The sequence below is a fragment of the Homalodisca vitripennis genome, chromosome 4 (genome assembly GCF_021130785.1).
Source record: "Homalodisca vitripennis isolate AUS2020 chromosome 4, UT_GWSS_2.1, whole genome shotgun sequence".
In the NCBI taxonomy this organism is placed as follows: domain Eukaryota; kingdom Metazoa; phylum Arthropoda; class Insecta; order Hemiptera; family Cicadellidae; genus Homalodisca; species Homalodisca vitripennis.
The window spans coordinates 27,040,951-27,061,926 of record NC_060210.1 but is presented as its reverse complement, the minus strand read 5'-3'; the positions used below and the strand labels follow the sequence as shown (position 1 = coordinate 27,061,926).

General features: G+C 33.5%; 1 protein-coding gene across 7 annotated transcripts in view; it reads right to left on the bottom strand.

Moving 5' to 3' along the window:
* LOC124359073 (3-hydroxyisobutyryl-CoA hydrolase, mitochondrial) overlaps window positions 1-20,976 on the bottom strand; it is a 62,438-nt gene that overhangs the window by 17,816 nt on the left and 23,646 nt on the right. For 3 of the 7 annotated variants that reach the window (XM_046811484.1, XM_046811486.1, XM_046811491.1), the window contains one exon: window positions 4,113-4,239. The exons of the other annotated variants lie outside the window; for them this stretch is intronic. In XM_046811484.1, the coding sequence (XP_046667440.1) occupies window positions 4,113-4,239 (127 nt within the window). The remainder of the gene's footprint in view (window positions 1-4,112; window positions 4,240-20,976) is intronic. 7 annotated transcript variants of the gene reach the window in all.

Genomic DNA, 20,976 nt, shown 5'->3' with positions numbered 1-20,976 from the left:
AAATGAATCACTGATTTGAAAGATAATTCTGTTGTCATGATAGGTAATGTCCCCGATAACAACAAACAAGAAGATCCTGCACCAAAAACTTCAAGTAGAAAGGCTGAAATGGTCAAGTGGCTTTCTGGGCGTAATATTGCTCACTAAGTTACGATGTATAAAGCTGAGTTGTATACTCTTCTCAAAGCACACAAGCCCACCTACAAAATGTTCCGAATTGACCGAATGTTTTTCAAACGTGGACACATAGTTTTGCGTCTGCCGCAGTACCATCTGGATTTATATCCAATCGAACTTATTTGGAGCCTACTTAAAAGAAAGAGTAGAAAGAAAAATATGAGCCTACTTAAAAGAAAGAGTAGAAAGAAAAATATGACTTGTAAAATAAATTCTGTGTAACAATTAGTGAAGGAAACATGTGATTCAATCACTCAAGAAGATTGGAGGAAAACGTGTGATCATACGATAGTAGTCGAACAGGCTTACATGGAACTCAAACGACAAATCAACGAAATGACAGAACAAATTGCTGTGAGACTAGTCGAGGATTCCGACAGTGACGAGTGGGTGGAAGAAAGTGGCAGTCACTACCCACTTCCTAGTGGAAGGCAAAAGGAACCTATCGTTGACACTAGTGACCGTGGCGAAGATGATTTAGCGGGAATTGTACCCTTCTACTGTTATTGAGTACATCAATCAACATATGGCGCCAACAGAAAACTTACAAGGTAATTAAATGATAACAATCAGTAATATTTGTGAAACTAATGTTTAAAGCAAGTATTAAATATAATTTTTTATTTAGTACAATACTATTAAAAATATATTTTTCAATAATGTAAGAAATAATAAATCAAAAAATCTGTAGTAAGTTAAGTCTGTAAAAGGCCACCGATTATGAGTTCCCAAAGAGACAGTGCCACTGCCGCGACACGCCCGCCACCGCTATGAACCACGTTAGAACGTTGGATAGTAGAAATACAAAAGTAAATAAATATTTCATGTATACAATTAGTTTATTGGTCAGTCATGTACCAGTTGTACGGCACATTTTACTGTATTTTAATGAAATATAGTTTTTGGTTTTAAATCATAATTTGTGCTTTGTATTTTCAATTTTGAAAACAGTTTCGAAGGTCTTCACGTTAACAGTTGGTGTTAGACATGTGGTTTAAATGAAAAGACCTTTAAAAAAAAAACATTTGAATGGATAGAATATAGTACACCATTACTATATATCAGTCTATGAGAAGATATTACACCCAATGCTTAAAATCTGTCGCCACTGTAAACGCTGTGGTTGGGCACTATCTGGCGGCGAACTAAGGGAACAGTGATTTAAATAATTATATTGCAGAAAAGTATTAAACGCATTTTATATTAAATAAACTTTGACAGTAATAAAAAAATACTCAACATTTTATATTTAATGAATTAAAATAAAGTACTTACTCTACAAATATTAAAACTCAGAACAAAATATTTCGCTACTTATGTTTTAAAAACAGAATTACCCTTCCCCAACACAGTTTCTGCTACACAATCCCCAAATGAATACAAGTTACATGGTCTGGAAGGTCAAAGACCATAGTTGTCACATAATTGTTTAGTTACACCCATTTTAACTTTTTTTAAATAATTTTTGGGGGATAGGTAATACTACTAAATATGTTCATGTGACATGTCATTTTAAAGTATATTCATTGCAGATTACAACATTACTAAGACATCCAATTTTAAGACACTATGTACATCAAGTCCGATAAAAATAAGTAAATTCATTGCAGGTTACAACATTGCCAAGACATCCAATAAATTTTGAGACACTATGTACATCAAGTCCTATAAAAATAATTTACATAAACTCCCTGTATATGGTTTATGAAGGGGATTAAACTGTTTTTTTTTAGTTGTATATTATTTTTTAATACGTTTGGGACATTTTAGCAGACTTCACCTTGTGGGAAATAAACTTTAGGAACACATTCATAACAATATATTTATTTTCAACAAATATTACAGGTAAAGATAATTTGTTTCTGTATAAAGTGAATGAATGATGGACGGATGATTCATTTCATTTTCCAATATCTTAGACAAAATATTACAAAAAACGTACAAAATTCTGCTATCTAAACTCTTGTACTAAAAAGTATTTATTATTAAGGGTCTATTAATTAACTCTAAACAACGTTAAACCTAAATAAATTAAATGTGATGTATTTTTATCTGTTTAAAACGGAAATACACGTTTTGGGGAATAGGCCTACATAATATGCAGAGCGGCCTGTGCGTAAGCCCGAGTTGTTACATAGGCCTACTAGTACAAAAATATTATAAACACATAGTTTTGTAGGACAGGAGGATATGAGAAAAAAACTTGCCTTGGTTAAGTTGGTTTTCGAGTGAGGATAAATGGAATGAAATTAATTAATAAGAAAAGAAGACAGTCGCCAAAAATGCATACGGCCGATCAAGGCAGGCCCGGTGAAGTGGTGGAAGTGTAGGGTCGGGATGACCAGGGTAGGGTCAGCGGTTAGATCCGTCTATTGTTGGATATAGTAGGTGACTCAGCCTGAGTAATAGTTAAATATACTAACATGTTAACTCGGTTCTTAAAAATTTATGTTAATGGATTGCATAAAATATTTGTGTGAATAAATATTACGATATAGAACTTGAGAAATGTAATAAGAGTTAATAATATAAAATTATTTGTATCAGCTAAAAGATCAAATTTGAAGTTTGTGAATAGCGTTTACTATACGAATGAGGAACAAAAGAAAAGAAATTATTGTAGATTTTATAAATAAAAAGGTTATTTTATTAAGCTGTCTCATATTAAATAAACTTATTTTCCCCTATAGAGCATCAATTGAGTCACGCAGTGGTTTTATAAAGCCAACTTTTAATATAGTTTTCTAACCAATATTGAAAGGTCTTAATATGATTTTTGACGCAACACCACAAACGATGATACCAAAAGAAAGCAACGACTAAATTTACGAGTAGCGCGCTGATCTGATTTCTCTTTTTTTCAAGATATCAGTCAACTATCGAAATGAAAAATAAATTTCGGAGATTCCTTTTTGATCATTCTATGTGGTGTGTCATTTTAATCTTCAGTCAAATGTGACATCTAGAGACTTATGTTTTTCAATTGATTTGTATTGAGTTAGTTTTCTTAAATGTGAATAATAAGATTTTAAAGAGAATAGCCTGATGTTATAGACAGAGTGCTTGAATTTAGGGTTTTATAATATTTAAGTCGAACACATTTTGGTCAAACAGTTTTTGAAACCAGTGAATATTCCAAAGGGCTCAATTTGAGTTACCTCCCAACTTGTTGATGAAACAAATAGTAAACTGCCGTCTGCAAACAAGAGAATTTAACAGCTTAATTTGGAGATGTTAATTATGTAAATTTAAAAATAAATGTCCAGAGTGCTACCTTGCACTACACCATAATTATTATTAACTGTATAAACCTTGACAGCATAAGTTAATGATTGAAAACTTACAAAGTGGATCTTTTTGAAAGAAATACAAACATAAAAAATGGAAAGGCAGTCGCGGGACTATAAAAATCTTAGGATCTAAGGAGTGTGACCTAGAGAAATCCATGAAAAATAAAAAATAAAATATTAGAAAAATGACTTAAAAATTAATATCAAAAAATTTATGATGTAACATTTGAGTACCTAAATTTAGCTTAATAGTTATTCACACATACCACCATACATAACTTTTTCGTTAGTACGCGATTTAGAATATTTGAGTTTATGTGATGAATATAGTGGTATTCGCAACCCTTTATCTCAATAAATAGGATACATTTTTTACAAAAACACTAAACAACAGTTTGTGTTTGAAATAGTGAGTTTTGTCTACATAACTTCTATGTAGCACGCCTGGATATCCACTGAAACCGAACAAGCGTGAGGTGATGTCTCAGGTAAGGTGCAGAACATACATCAATAGCCCGCCAAAACAAGTAGTCACTTCAAAAAGATCAGATCATAAGTACAACATTTAAAAGTAGTATTTTCAATCCACAGTTTACAGTTGGGCTTAAGAATGTGTAGAACTGAATGACAGTTAGTATTAATTACAATTTAAGTTCTTCATCAGCAGAAATAGGCATGAAGACCTTGTTAACCATATCATCAGTAACCTCTTCTAATCTTGCTGGTTTCCACTTGGGTTTCCGGTCCTTGTCTCTCAGGAGGGCTCTTACACCTAAACATTTAAATAAAAATCAGTGCTAAGATAATCTCAATTGTACCATATACTGCATTTGGTAAAATGTTAAAAAGTATGATTAGGCTGTGTTGCAGACATTCAAAGTGTAATTTTTGTAGACAAAAAGAGATATGAACGTTATTATCCTATTTTGATTTTTAGTTTAATTTTGTCTTCTTAAGTTAGTTAAGATTAATGTGTTGAACTAGTGGTATATAGGAGAACAGTTTAAAGCAAGTCTGGAAGTAAACACTCTGATGATAGTAACCTACTTTAAATCCGAGTTCGTACAAATTTGTTACATTGCTTCATTTTGTAATTCTTAGTCCCAGGTTCTTTATTCAAATAGACCTACGGGCCCTGATAAAACAATTTACTCCAAATATCGTATAATAAAACTTGATATGGAAGCGATCTTAACAAAATTGAACATGGTGATTCTGATGTTTAATCCTAAAGTTAAGGCTTGATTAGAGTTAACACACGAGCAAGAGCCTCTGCGTGAAAACTATTATCAACAATATTGCACTGAATGTTTTGTTAGAAACAGGGGCGGAGTTACCGTATCACACATGTCACATGTGTGACGGACCCTGGGAATCCCAGAATAGAATTTACAAATATTTTAGGGTTTTCCTAATTTTTTTTTAAGTAACTTTTTTCTTTATAAAACTGAAATTGACTTCTAATATACAGTAAGTAAAAAAATACAATATTTGTCCCTCTTTTATTCATAAGCGTAATTTACAATTGAGTCACAGAACTGGAAGGAAGCAACATGCGGATATATGCGCACTTCAGACGTATTCTCGTAATACGAGAGTATATCGTTCTATTTCTAACGGGAACGTATCAAGTTCGGGAATTGGCCCAGTTCGTGAATGTCCGAAGGCAACGCAGTAAATGAAGAAGCACACAGATTTGTATTTCGAAATAATATAGATGGCTGTTCAAGACAAAAACTTAGCAAAATACAACGTTATGTAAAATAATAATTCATAGGTCACCCGTCGTGTACCAAATACTCATTTGCACATGAAAATTGTACTATTTATTTAATATTTAACATTACACTAAAACCGTCGGATATATAGTATTTAAAGCGGTTTCGCTATAAAAAGTCTATTTACTATTCATTTGTGATGATAATATAAAGCAATTAACATAAACGGTTTAAATTAATTTATATTTTATGCCCAACACATTTAATTACACGGAAATTACTTTTATTATATTTAAAGCAACAACTCTTTCATGTAAACAAATTATAATTGTCTATAATTTGGCCTAACGACCTTTTTTTAGAAATTTCATGTAAAGCAATACAATAAATAAACAGCACTACCCAATTTGTATGTAGGCCTACATCAAAGAGAAATATATTGTCCTTTGTTATTATATTAAAGCAAATACTTTGTAACGAAATCTCCTTGGTGCACAAAAAAGTTTGATACACCAAAATATAACGATTTAAAAATGTATTATGTTAAAAATGTTATTACCCTATTACCGTAATAATAAACAAACGACTAAAGAATTAATAGAGCTATTTGTGCACAAAACCATAAGTAATTATTACAAGTATTTAATTAATTATAAACAGCACCGTAATTATTATATTAACGAAAAATAAAGAGTAATTATTTTTTGTGAACCAGTATAAGATTGGTGCACCAAAAGCATGAACAATTAATATTTGTGTTTGTTAAAACGTTGCCATTCAGTCATTCACAAACTTGGCCAATGCACTAACTTGACGCGTTCCATTTTTAACATCGTGTGGGTAACTATCGCGATTGGGGCTGGTAACACTGTGATTGAAGGAATGCCAGTACTGTACTGTAGTAGTTGTTCATCAAGCAGTCTAACCTAAAAATTGTTGTTTGTTTACATTTGTGTAGTCGCCGTAGTGTGAATACCGTGTAATTGTTCATTAAGTATTTTGTTAAGTGTGGTCAGTGTTAATAAATTGTAAACTTAGTAGGTCGACACCATCAAACGAACTTACGTGTCTTTGAAGAAAAGAAAAGATGTTTAAGAAAATCTTTCGGAACAGAAATACAGCATTTTAATTTTTTTATGAGACCGACATAAATTATATAAAATCGGTTCATGAGAATGCAGAATGTGTGTGTGTGTAGGACCTATATAACACACACACACACACACACACACACACACACACACACACACACACACACACACACACACACACACACACACACACACACACACACACACACACACACACACACACACACACACACACACACACACACACACACACACACACATATATATATATATATGTTAATTGTAATAAAAGTACATCAGTTGATGAATGATATATTATTATATTAACAAACGAGACGTTAAGTCTAAAGAGTTAGACAAAGTTGAACAACTGCCTTCTTGTTTATGTACATCCTGATACTTCTTTAAACCAGACTTAATCTTATTTCCTCTTGCATGTCTGTATCTGAATTAAATATAAGTAATTAAATATAAGTAACACTAGCTTGAAGCTAGTGTTAACTTAAGTAATGTAGGACCTTATCTCATTCCTAGGCCTAGGCCTACTACCGAGACAGAATTTTCCTTAGAAATTGCACTGTGGCTCCCAAATGCTATAACAAAATTAGATTTTTAAACAAACAATTATCTAAAAATGTTGTAAAAACTGAAAATCTAAAACAGCAATTTACTCAGGACCAAAGCTAATGGAGAATAAGAAAAGAAATATTCCACAATATTTTCTGAAACAACGAAGTCAGTTTATTTTTTTGTTTGTAAAATGTTTCCTAACCATACAGAAACTCAACATATATTCTAATTTAAGGATTTTCTGACAGGTCGTAAATATCAAAATTACTAGATATCCACAAAATATCAAAAGCCCATTTAACAGTTATGACAAGCTACGGAATCTAAATCAAAACTTTAAAATAATATAAAGTTTCAAGGTTTATTTTCAAGTTTAAAATAAATCGATATAGCTTCAAGGTTGAAATTTTATCGACTTGTTATTTATTTGCTTTTAACAAATAATATGTAGGTAATTTAACTTATAGGTTGATCTGTTTTAAAAGTATTAGTTACACTGAGAGGGCAGTCACAGTGACACTAACAGTATGATACAAAATATTTCTGAGCGATGTGTACTTTAATGTGCTGCAAATAGAGAAATATTAATGTAGTTATTATTAATATTTGGCTGAGGATGCAGCCACAACTGCACAAGGATTGAATTTTATAACTGCGCAATATAGTGGACAGTGAAGTACACTAAAAACAATTTATTTGTTTTAAATTTTAATTGGCTTTCTTAATTTCGATGCATGGATTCATTCTTTTGAGATATAAGATTTCTATTGTGTTATTAATGTTATGTGTATTAGCATTGTTTATGTAATTAGTCTTTAAGGTTATACAGGAATATAAAAAATGTTAGCTTATTAAAACAATTGGTTATAAAATATAAATAGTTAAGTGAAAAAAACCAAACAGTGGACATTTGAGTAATTACTGAGTTTTAGAAAGTTTGAATATGATAATATGGTTTTCCTTTGGTCCAGGAATGCCTGAAAATATTGGTAGAAGGTTCTGGGACACGCTGTATAATAATTTTATAAAAACAGTGTCCTGCAACTCTTTGGACAAGGGTATATTTCGCTACTGCTCGAGTCATGCGTGGCAAACGCATTTATCATATATGAAAATGGGTCTTCGGTGCTTAGTTTCCTATCTGTCTGTCTGTATGAGTTTTTTTTTTCTATAAAAAACAATATTTTAAAACGAATAAGCCACATCCTACCTAATTTGGGTCAAATATTTGTGGTAACAAGGCCAGTTATATAAAAATAACATTATTATATTTGTATTAATACTTTCAAAATGACGACCATTAAAACGGATTATCTTTAAATGTCTTAAACTTCAGCATATGTACAAAAATAAATGTTATAGTTGATTTTATCACAAATCTAATTACTCAAATACTATTTATAATTATAATAACTCGTTTAGAGAACCTTTAATGTAACAAAAAACGGTTCTTATTGAAGTTCTCAACGAATAACCAAGAAAAAAGTATCGGCACTTCAGAGCTGGCTGGCTGGCAGATGACAGCGTCAAGGGTAGTTAAGTCCTAATTCAAAAGTTTGTTTTGAACATTCGTTTTTTAGTTAAGTTGTATTAGAGATTGCAAAGATAAGAAACAACTTTCGGGACTATGAGAATAAACCAAGAAACCCCGTATTTTCATGACTTATTATAATTATGGTTATTTTAATGATGATTTGCACTGTATGAAGTGGTTTCTTAGGTCTTATCACCTTGGTAAAGGTTCTTAAGATTACTATTGACTAGTCCTGTCTGTAGAGTTTCCTTTTTTAAAATCAGATACTACTTTTTCAATTTGCTTGTCAAGAAGAGGACGTTTAATTGCTTACCTTAAATCAATAAATACATAATTTATTTACATATTTTGGATTTTACAATTTTGTATGCAAGTAAAAACAAATGAAACCCTACAGCACAAAAGTAAGATAGCTCCTCAAAATTAAACAATACCCTTCCAGCCAAGTACTTCCCCACCTTGCATTTAGATCGTTACAAGTTTTGATCTGGAATTGTGTAACTAATATTTGAATTTAGGTCATAAAATATTCATAGGTTGTTCATTAGAAGTAGTAAGCCTGCTTTGGTGTAGTGCAAGTGCCTTAGAGCGAGTTTGAAAACATTTCAATGGTTCGATACAGCGTCGTGTTCATAGAAAACGGAACATTCAACAAAAGTTACGTACAGCGATGTTTGATAAAAATGTTTTAAATCTGTCTCATGTCAACTTTATCATATTGAAAAGTATCATTATTTGCTTTTTAGTAATGTAAATTAAGGGGAACTTTGCTTTAGAAATATCAACTAGAAATAGCACGTTCATACTTATATTTAACAACTGTCTTCCTTTCATAACTTTCTAGATTCAACTCTTTTCTATTGCTAATTTTTACTTCAACTGTAATTATAATTTACACCAATGAACATTAAATAATCATGTTAATATGATCACAAAACTATCTAGCGTCATAAAACATAAAATAATAACAAAAACAAGACAGCCACACACGACAGTTTACAACAGCAGACTAAACAGAAAGCTATGTATTAAATAAAACGAGTAACTTGCAACATTAAGGCTAACACAAGTATTGGCTTAACACGAATGGGCCCTTAAATGGTTGCTGGCTTTGATAAACAATATTTGTATGGGTTTTGATAGTAGTATTTTAAGTGTTACGAATCATTGAACAGAGACAGAGAAAATTTTCTCACAAAAATAAACAGCTAAATCAACATAATTTTCTCCACATCGGAATGCTCTTGAGATAAGGACAAAACAAAGGGAAATTAAAATATGTAAGAGGTGTTGAAGATTAATAAGAGAAGGAAAAAATACGTGAAATGAGCAATGTATTTTAACGTGAGCAGGAAGAGATGAATCAAAATTGAAAGAGAGATACAAGTGGCAGATTAGGTTCATTGTATCTGTTAATAAATATACAATGAACCTAATCTGCCTGTATGAATTTTGTCCAAAAATTTCTATTTTTAAATCTTTGTTAACAGATGTATAAATTAGTAATAAACTTAAAAGGTAATGAGAAAGGAAAAAGACTATGAATAAGCCAAGAACTCTTTATTACTTTTATTAAAGAAACAATGTTGCCTTATTATATTATGGTCATAAATAATGACACTGTAGTGAAGTATAGATTTATACTATAAATCGGAATAGTTACGTACTGATTTATTTACAAGCTAAATGCAAATGGCGACCTTCTTAATATGACGTTAATCATCATCATATAGCTTTTAAAAGATGACTGCTTTATTACTATTAAATAATTCGAGTGCCCACTCTAAACCTGTTTTCAAATTCTCGGTCGAAAATTTCCAATACTCTGTCCATTTTTAAACCAAATAAACAGTTTTAATAGTGCATTTAACCCTTACGCCGAGTGCAGCGGTGACCGTTTATCGTCAGCTGTATTCATAGGAAATACCAGGAGCTGCGGTAGTTTAGCAAATTTCGTCGCTAGCGATACGTGATCAATTCTGACAATTCATAGCTATCACCAATGTTAAGCTTATCATTTTCTACGTGTCTTTTAATATGCCGAAAACAGCGTGTAAACCTAATAACTTTCCTTTACGTGATGTTTGGAACACACAAGTACACAATTCCGAAAAATAAAGACATATTTACCAATAAAGCGCTACCGCGTGGCAGACTACTGTTCAGTATTGCAGGTGAGAGTTCTGCAGTGTAGAAACCACAATATTGCATGTACACAAGGTGGTTCCGGGCTATATATAAAATGGACTTCCGGAATATATTTCGTTAAGATAAAATTATAAGGATGCATATATTTATCGAGAATCTATGTATGTACAACTGTATGGATAAAATAAAAATTAGTGATCGCCTGTTTGTCTTCGAGCAGTTAACGTCCGCAGTATACAAGCAGCTGATCCGCTGCCTTTAACAAATACTTATAGACAAAGAAAATAGAAGTTTCAATTAAAATATTATTTATAAATCACATTACTTTGCTACTGTATGTTTTTTTAAAATAATGTTTCCGGATAATTTATTGGATTCGAAATTCAGATTCGGCACATCACATAAGGTACGTATGTAATATAGTGAAATCGTGATTTTCCAAGCGTATCTTAAAACATTTCTGTTGGTATCGAAATAGAATGAAAAGAGCCGCGGTATGGAGCATCGGGATCGATCCATCCCAAGTAAAATTTCTCGGGACACATTCATGCATAATCCACGCTTTTCTCATCGGCACTGGCAGCCTTGGTTAGATTCTCGCAAGTGTAACTTGGCTCCGAGGATATCCCTCTGCCGGCCAATATATGAAGAATACATCAGAACGTCATCTGCTACGGAAGTTACCGAAGTGCGGTTAATTTGCAATCTGTAGAGTAAGTAGAAAACCAGTACAGTTGCTCTAATACGGGCACAATTAACGTTATCAATTACTGGCTCTTAAATGTTAAGGGTGTGCTCTACCACAGAACACACATTGCAGTACGGTGTTTTAAACATCTACAGGGAGCGCTGCCAAAATCGGTTGTAGGGAGGACCTTCAGTAGTTGCTGCTTGTGGAAGAGATAGAAACTTACTTATTTAAACGCTCACGACAAAAATATTAATGTTACTTTGAAACTAATAACACTTACGGACCTAGTTATTAGTTAATTGTGTTTGTCGTTTAACATACCACTAGTCTCCACGACTGTAAGGGAAAGTATAGGTGTATAATATACACCTATACTATAGTTATATGAATTAGTAGTTCTCTTAAATGAATTACTATATCAGCTGCTCTCGTCTATTGCATTATAGTAACATAAAGTTGTAGTTACTGACCATCTAAAGTCTCTCACAGGGAGAGGGTATCTTGGGTGAACTAGTTCTGGCAATATGCATTCGTGGTAAAATATAAAGGTGGAATTTGCATTTGTCATAGCCAGAACTCTTTTTCACAATTTTTCCACTGATAACCCGTGAGCGTGAGGTGTCCATGTAGAAATTGTTATCCTGTTACACGAAGTTATCATTTTACTTGGCAATAATAACACTGTGAATCACTGTTAATTTTAGATCTCCATACTTATCCAGTTTACAACATTTGATAATTATTTTCATGCAACCTCTGCTGGTGTTAACTCGCTGCAGCTGGACATTTAACCTGTAAAATAAATAAAAATATTAACTACTAATTCCCACACTTATTAATAATACATATACGTAGTTATAACGAATTCAAGCTTATAATTATAAAGCTCAGCAATAACATAATTATTTAATTCAGTCATTATTAACAAACTTAATACTTGTTTTAAGCTTAAAAAAATAAAAACATAAAAGAATGTTTCATTTTCATGAGCCTACACGTTAATTAAGAGACAAGACAGGAAAACTTAAACTATTTCTTAAGAGTAGATCAATCTCCAGCCACAGAGTAAATTACTATATCTACTACTATTACTTGAGTGGGTTTTCAATCTGTAGTTGGGGGTAAATTAGCTACTCTTAGTAAATGAGTAACTTTTACTTTCTTTCTCTTATAGTGTGTACATAACTATTTTTGATATACAATTTACCTTAACTAATTGCATTTCATCTACTGTAAAATGCCATCAGGTGAAGCAGCTAAAATGGATGAACTGGATCTGCGTAGAGTCCGCACTCTTCCACTTTGCCTCTTATGAGATTTTCCAGTTCATATATGGCGTTGCGCTCATTCTCCACACCATATCTCGTGGCTTTGTTACTAACTAACTCTTTATATACGATCTGTTCCCTTGTTTCTTGGCACGGTTGAGTAAACTTCATTCTACAGATTTCCCCCCAAAATTTGATGCCGTTAGTACAGGGTTAGCCAATGAAACGGGAAGATTGGAGATGGCCTTGACAGTTGGAATGTGAGTGGTGGGGGTACTAGTGGCCGGCTCCTTTCTACAAGTGTACCTGAGTGTCCCGCCATTTAGTTGAGATAGATCGTTGGACAGGTGAACATCGCGGCTACGCGGTTAAAGCGTATTATAAGAATGGTGAGAGTTTGGTGAAAAAGCGACGTGCTTTTCTACGCCATTTCAACATACCGCGCAACTGGTCTGTTCCTTCGGATAACGCAATTCGTTCGTAGATAAACAAACTGGATCAACGTCTAAAATCATAGGTGGGAGTTCGAACCCCTCAAAATGTCACTACTGTTCAACAGGTAATAAGTCCACGCCGATCTGCCAAACAACATGCTCTACGCCTTGGAATAAGTAACACTTCGGCGAGAAGGATTCTTCATCAAGATTTAAATTTTCACCCATAAAATCCAAATAGAACTATCTCTGCCCTAAAAAAAACGAATTCGGGACGAAATCGAAGGAATACCAGTCAATATACTGCAAAATGTCATGAGAAACTTCCAGGCCCGGCTGCAGCAGTGCATAGATTCCAATGGAGGAAATATGAGAAGTGTTATATTCGAAAAATAATCTTTTCACTTATTGTGCAGTAAATGGCTACCTTTTTTTCTTTATATTTATAACATTTAAATAATAAAATTTATTTTCTTAAAGAATTAGTTACTTATTTAAATCTTCCTGTTTCACTGGCTAACCCTGTATATTTCTGCGCTCGTGTTTCCACAGTTTGCAAGTACTCTAGCCACGAAATCCTAATTCTAACTGGGCTCGGGTTTCGGTATCAACTTTGAATGAATAAAAAAAAGAATTTTTCTTGTTTTCAAACTCATCAGGTTCAATGTTTACAGCAGCAACACAACAGTAATCATGATTAGCGCAAAACGAACGAAATTTCTTCGCCCTCTGTTCACGAAAATGTGATTTTCTTGTTCTTGTCCTCCACCTACATCTAGGTGAGCCAACAATTTAAAGAGTGTATTCCAGAACTATGAACAAACGCTAACATTTCATGAATACGGCGATGTACTTCTCCATTGTCATGCGTGGATGACGCGGACAATTCACTTCTTGCGGTGTTACTGCTCCTCTGCACAAAATTCACTCTCTCCCCCAACCAGTTTACAAACTTTATCATCGTAGGTTTCTACAATATTTGATGTGACGCACTGTTGCAGGCTATAGGTAAAGTTGGCTAGGAACGTGTCAGCTGCCATAATGTCTTAACAAACTATGATGTAACTGACTATAAATTTAAGTGGACGGTTAAAAAAATCAGAATATATAGGAAAATAATGTTACAAATACTTATTACATAAACATATTTCAAATAGTACATCTCGATACTACCTAAAGCCTTCAACTATTATGTAAGCCTCCATCGCAGTAGATGACTTGGTCCAATTTTTGTAACAGACGTGTTCTGTTGGAATATTTTTTAGCCAGCTCGTGCACAAATACAATAAGAATTTCTAACGCCAGCGAAAAGAACTTTCTGAGTTTTAAATCCCATAATGCAAACCTAAAACTAGACCGGTAAGTAGAGTTATTTAAGCAATGAGACTCGATCGAAGACGCTTTTTAAGTAAACAATATTGCTAAAACAATTGTTTTTAAAGCAAACTTGTTAGAGGTTAATTTTGCAACACATTAACTACGGTACTATACTTAATTTAGATACATTTGGCATAAGGCTGAAATGTTACTTACTACTCCGGAGTCAAAAAATGAAAGTCAGGCCATTATAGCTTCTCATGTAACGATATTATTTTTTCTTTCAGCATTACACAGTTTATTAAGGTTATTTTGTAACCTAGAAAGTTTACATAATGTATGCACAAGTATACAATAATTTTAATATTTTTTATTAAAACGAATAATGCATTTTTACAGTGTAAACTTTTGCGCTTTACTCTTTAGTTCAAATATTTAGGTTCATAATGAGGTATGTCGCTCATATTTTGAAAATGATATGATAGACATTAATAAATAATTAATTAATCCCCAGGAGGTAGAGGTAGGTGTTTTACACACGTTACAAATTTATTGTTATAGGAAAAGTTCGTCCACACGATTTCAGTGGTATGAAGATGTATGTGAGTTCTTTCACACGACACATTATATGAACGTACAGGGTACGGGCGCGCCTCGTTGTGTTTCGTTCATTGCCAGTGGAAAGACGTTTGACTCCGCCGGCCGTCAGCTCAGTGACGCCTGTGATCCTATGCAGGTTTTTATACTGATCGGATGATGTATAAATAAAAATATTATAGTTCAAACTATATACACGCAAGATCATTAATGATTTAAATTAAAATGTATTCATTATAATATAAAAACAAGAAAATTGCTTAAATTTTTAATTTGTGCAAGATGGAAACTTGATTGTTGATGTATGAATACATATTAGAAACTAACAAAGACGAAGGTACTTACGTAAAAAGATCGTAAGGTGTGAAAAATGGGCGTAAGTAGTGTTATCCATTATGTCTTCATTGGAAGTTTCTACACATAACGACAGTTTACCTTCTTAGGAGTGTTGTGACGCATTTCTGTTTGGCATTCACTGGAACCTGCCAAGGTGGAATAAGAAATGGCGCATGTTATTCAGTGCGTTACAACATAACATTTTTGAGCGGATTGATAACCTTTACTGTTTTTGGACTGTTTTGTGTTGTTCGGTGATTATAAAATATAGTCTACACCACTTATAAGTTTCATTATAAAACATGATAGAAAGGTTTAAAATCAATATTAAGTATGAGCATTATCCATAGTGTAATAATAATAATAATGTCTTTATTTTGCAAGCGTTCATCAGTACAAAAACTGTTTTTCATGAAAACTCTTGTCAGACATATAGAACAATAACGTAAACCATAAAATAAACGTAAAAGAATAAACTATAAAAACTAAACTAACCTGATACATATGCATGGGTCAGGCAAACACCACCTTCACACTCCCCTTAAATTTCTTACAGCTATAACTTTTTAAAGTGGGTGGCTAAGCATTGTATTTCTTTGGTCCAAAGTAACTAAAACCCTTTTTCCCCGTTTATAGCTTTGTCTTTGGTAGGTGCAATAGGCTGTTCTGACTACGCACATTAATTTCTTGCCTGAATACCAGCTTATTCCCGAGGTATTCAGGTTTTCCCGTCTGAAGAATTTTGTGGACCAGATCGACGGTTTGCAAGTCGGAGACACCCATGATAGACAACACCTTAGCATTTAATCTGTACTCGCTGATGTGGTCGAATTTTTTCAGATTGTAAACGAATCTCAGTGCTCTGTTCTGCAGACGAGTAAGTATCATCAAATTTTCCTGAGTCAGACAATAAGCAAAAGCTGGAAGAGCATAATGTATAGCAGGAAATATTGTTGACCGAACAATTTCCAGCTTGGAAGATTCTTGCAAAATTGTGCTTAATCTGTAAAGGGCCTTTAATCTCAGTGTAATGAGTTGTTTTGTAGGTAAAATTATATCCCTGGATCAATCTCACCATGCGACAAGTATTTGTAATAGTTGTTTTTAATTAGTTTCAAAAGAATAGTTCATTACGACCAACACTCACGTTCATGTCTTTATAAATTCAATGTTTTACTTATAGTAAAATACCATTATTTTGCTGTTTGCTATTCCGACGTATATAAATTATCTAAGGCTTACTATTATATTAGGCAGTACCCACACTCTTAGGTTTACTACTTTAAAAGTAATACATAAAATATAGTTAAGTAATACATATTTAGCAATACAAATAACTTTAGTAATTTTATCTAAAACCCCCTTTCTCTTACCTGATGTTATTCTTCCTCTGATTTGTTCTTCACGCCAGCGTTAAGGGTTTCTCCTCTTTGCACTACGTGGCACACGGTGCTCCTTTGTTAGTCTTGGATTTCATAAACTACATCAAACTTGTAAACACCAGTCATACAACAAATGAAAGGCCACACATTATAACCTAGCGAAAGCGGGTTAGGGAAATACCCATAGATTACAATAAGACCAATAGATAGGACATCGGATGCTCGCAGGTGAAGCCACTGCAGAGCGGCTAATACTCAACAATATGGCGGCGCGGGCGTGAGTCACCCTACTGAGGAGCGTCGCCTTGCACCCCCGCTCTTCACTTCGCCCTTGTCGAGCTTACTGTAGTGACCTGCTATACACTCCGCTTACTGACCATTTTTTACTTCTTATAAAGGCAATAGCTAAGAAACATTTTAAGTTGAGACTACACCATTTTTCAAAGAAATTCAATGAATCAATACACAAAACCAAACTTAAAATTTATCTCTTGAAAACAGTAATGTTCATGGGGCAATAGTTGGTTCATTGAATTTTAAACTGTTCAAGTTTTTCAATTGTATTGTAGTTTTTGTCTTTTGTTTTGTTTGTCATCATGGTTGGAAATGGTCACCTAAAAACAAATATATTTCTATATTTTCTTTCTTTTTAGCGCAATTTTAATTGAAAAGGGTCAATAAACTAACATTTATAATATATGACTTAAAACTTCCTCCTCTTCTCAACTGAGTATTATAGATTAACTACAATTACTTGTAAACGTACAACATTTAAGTAATTTTGCATACTTTATTATAATTAATCTATAAATCTTACTTATTGCCTCACTAATTGTATAATAAATGTTTACAGTCTTAATAAAATATTTTATTAAAGCTTTATACACTTTGTTATAATACGTAAACATAAACTTTAGATATTGTGTTTTGGGATATTTTGAGCTGAAGGATTATAAGGCTTAAAGCATGTTTCCCTCATCTAATAATTTACCCGCATATACAAACTTTGCTCATATTAAAGTATACAGGGTGAGTTTTAAGTCTCTTCCCCCCCTATTTTTTTTAAACCGTATAAGTTAGGAGGTTTAAACTCCGTACATATTCGTTAGACCTAAATATCTTGTTTTTCATGGGTTCATTGACTCTCCACCTCCAATGGGGGACGGTCCACGAGGAGTAAGCCGAGATTCTTAAATGTAAGCATAGGTTGATATGCACATCAAATTAAAGGTCTCTGTAAGTAGAATACAATGCCGCAAACCGGACCTCAAAAGGTTCATCCTAATGAAAATTACAGGGTGTTAAAATGCACAAAATAGTAATGTGTTATTATCTGCGTTTTATCGCGCAACTTTTTAAAAGTTCATTTCAAAACAATTTTTCTATTGCTGTTTATTCTTTAAAAGAAACTTTATTTTGTTGTGTTTAATGATTTTAAGGGATCACTGGAAGTCCGAGATCTAGGAGTTAACTAAAGGATTTAATAAGAAGTCGGTCATGTGATGTGTCGTTTAACATTGCCTTTTAACGCTGGAAACGGTGCTACAATCTGAATTAAAAAAGGATAATTCGTAATTTTGTTAATAATAATTTTGTACAGAATCTGGGGTCTGCATTTTTAAATGTAATCTTTGACATAGTCCCTGTGTCGTTGTAAAAGTGAAAGTTGTTTGTTATCTGGGAGATATGTTATGTTTGGTTTCAGTTACTTGGGCCATTAAGTATCTGACCTTGTTAGTTGCAGTGTGGCTACTGACCTTGTTAGTTTTAGTGCTGTTAAAGTTAGAAACATGTCTCGCACTCTTCAAGAAAAAGTTGACATGGTGTTTATTTTTGGTGCTTCTGGGAATAATTACCACGAAACAATGAGACGATTTAATGAAAACCATCCAGAAAGACCTGTTAGCAGAACCTATTTAAGGCAGTTAATAACAAAATTTAGAGAGACTGGTAGCGTTACTGATGCAAAACGTTCAGGCCGTCCTCCTTTGTCAGAAGAAGTCGATTTTGAGGTTCTTTGTACAGTCGTGGAAAATCCTCAAACCTCTTCGAGACAAATAGCAGACAATATCGGGGTATCACAACGCAAAGCAATAACTACCCTGAAGAAGCACAAATTTCCTCCCTACAAAATTATGCTACATCACGCATTAAATGAAGATGACCCGGACAGAAGATTGCAGTTCTGTGAAACTATGGATAGACTAATTATAGCAAATCCAACAACCGTAAATAATATCTGCTTTAGTGATGAGAGTACATTTTACGTAAATGGTTTAGTGAATAGACACACCTGCCGATACTGGGATAACTCTAATCCCCATGTTCACAGAGAACATCATACCCAGTATCCCCAGAAAGTAAATGTTTGGGCAGGTCTCTTTGGTAACCACGTGATTGGACCACTGTTTATTGACGGAAATTTAAATGGAGAAAGTTATTTACATATGCTCCAAAATAATATTCATCCATTAATAGAAAATACAATTCGCACTAATGTTGGAGAGTTTAATCGAGAAGAAGTAAGGTTCCAGCAGGACGGTGCTCCTCCACACTACGATGTTAATGTTCGTGGTTACCTTAATGTACATTTTCGTGAGAAGTTGATAGGACGACGCGGGGCAATAGAATGGCCGGCACGGTCCCCTGACTTGAACCCACTGGATTTTTTTTTGTGGGGACACTTGAAGTCTGTGATTTATTGTACACCAGTCGCATGTGTGGAAGATCTTCGGAACAGAATTACTGAGGCCTGCAGGAAGGTAACACCAGAAATCCTAACCCGTGTAAGGAGTGAATTTGTTAACAGACTATACTACTGTCAGGAAGTAACAGGCAATCGGTTTGAGCATCTACTACAATAAAAGGGTAAGTAACAACCTACTAGTATCGGAATCATACAATATTAGAACCGGAATCGCTGTTGAAATAAAAATAAATGGGTCTAAAACCTTTGTAAGACAACAATTCTTTAAATAAAATACTTACAAGGCGACACAACACATGATCGACTTCTTATTAAATCCTTTAGTTAACTCCTAGATCTCGGACTTCCAGTGATCCCTTAAAATCATTAAACACAACAAAATAAAGTTTCTTTTAAAGAATAAACAGCAATAGAAAAATTGTTTTGAAATGAACTTTTAAAAAGTTGCGCGATAAAACGCAGATAATAACACATTACTATTTTGTACATTTTAACACCCTGTAATTTTCATTAGGATGAACCTTTTGAGGTCCGGTTTGCGGCATTGTATTCTACTTACAGAGACCTTTAATTTGATGTGCATATCAACCTATGCTTACATTTAAGAATCTCGGCTTACTCCTCGTGGACCGTCCCCCATTGGAGGTGGAGAGTCAATGAACCCATGAAAAACAAGATATTTAGGTCTAACGAATATGTACGGAGTTTAAACCTCCTAACTTATACGGTTTTAAAAAAAATAGGGGGGGAAGGGACTTAAAACTCACCCTGTATATGCAAACAATAAATAGCAAATAAACTCTTAGTTGTCGGCCTAACTTGTCTAGAGTATTGACTCGGATTGAATTCCTTCATTAATTACATAACTTATGTGATTTTATTTGAAGTAATTAATGTAAACAAGTACAAATAAAGCGTGTTCTACTCACTTTTTATAATATGCTATAATGTATGATACGAGGAAACAGATGGCCCGGCACGGACCGCACGGAGCGTTGAGTTCCAAGCGGTCGCGGCACTCGTAAACTAACGTCTCACAAACAATAACTTTCTGGCCAAACCATAAGAGCTAATTAAAAAAGAAAATATGTTCCGAAAACTTCAACTATTCAACAACATTTTCCACAGTTTTTAAACTTGCCTGACCAAAAAACGGCAAAAGTAGCAGTCGACTAACTTTTTTATGTCAAGTTTTAAAATGTAAACATAATTCTCGACTTTATTTAATTATTTAAATCGAAAAACTAAATTTTTTGAACATTTGAATGATACCACAGGCATCCATAGCTTATTGACTTCACTCATACAAAGTTTCAAAGTATTTTCTTTATTCTAAGTAGGGTAGATCACGAGTTGATTTAAACGGGAGAACTGAATTTTTACACTAATCGGAGCGTAGTTTTGAGTTTCTATCCCACGACAACATGGCGGACCTGGCTTCACCTGCCCCAATGTTGGCAAGATAGGCATAGCCCATCTATTTGGTCTTATTGCAATCTATGGAAATACCCAACAGGTTGTGATGGGAGAGTTGTTGAGTTTCCCGTGGTGTCCGTCTTGCGCGTCACCTGACAGCGTTGTATAGCGCTTGCATATCTGCCTCATTGTACCTTAACTTCAGAACTTTTTAACAAATAGTTTGCAGTTTTACGCTTACGACATTCCTATATATATATATATATATATACATATATATATATATATATATATATATAT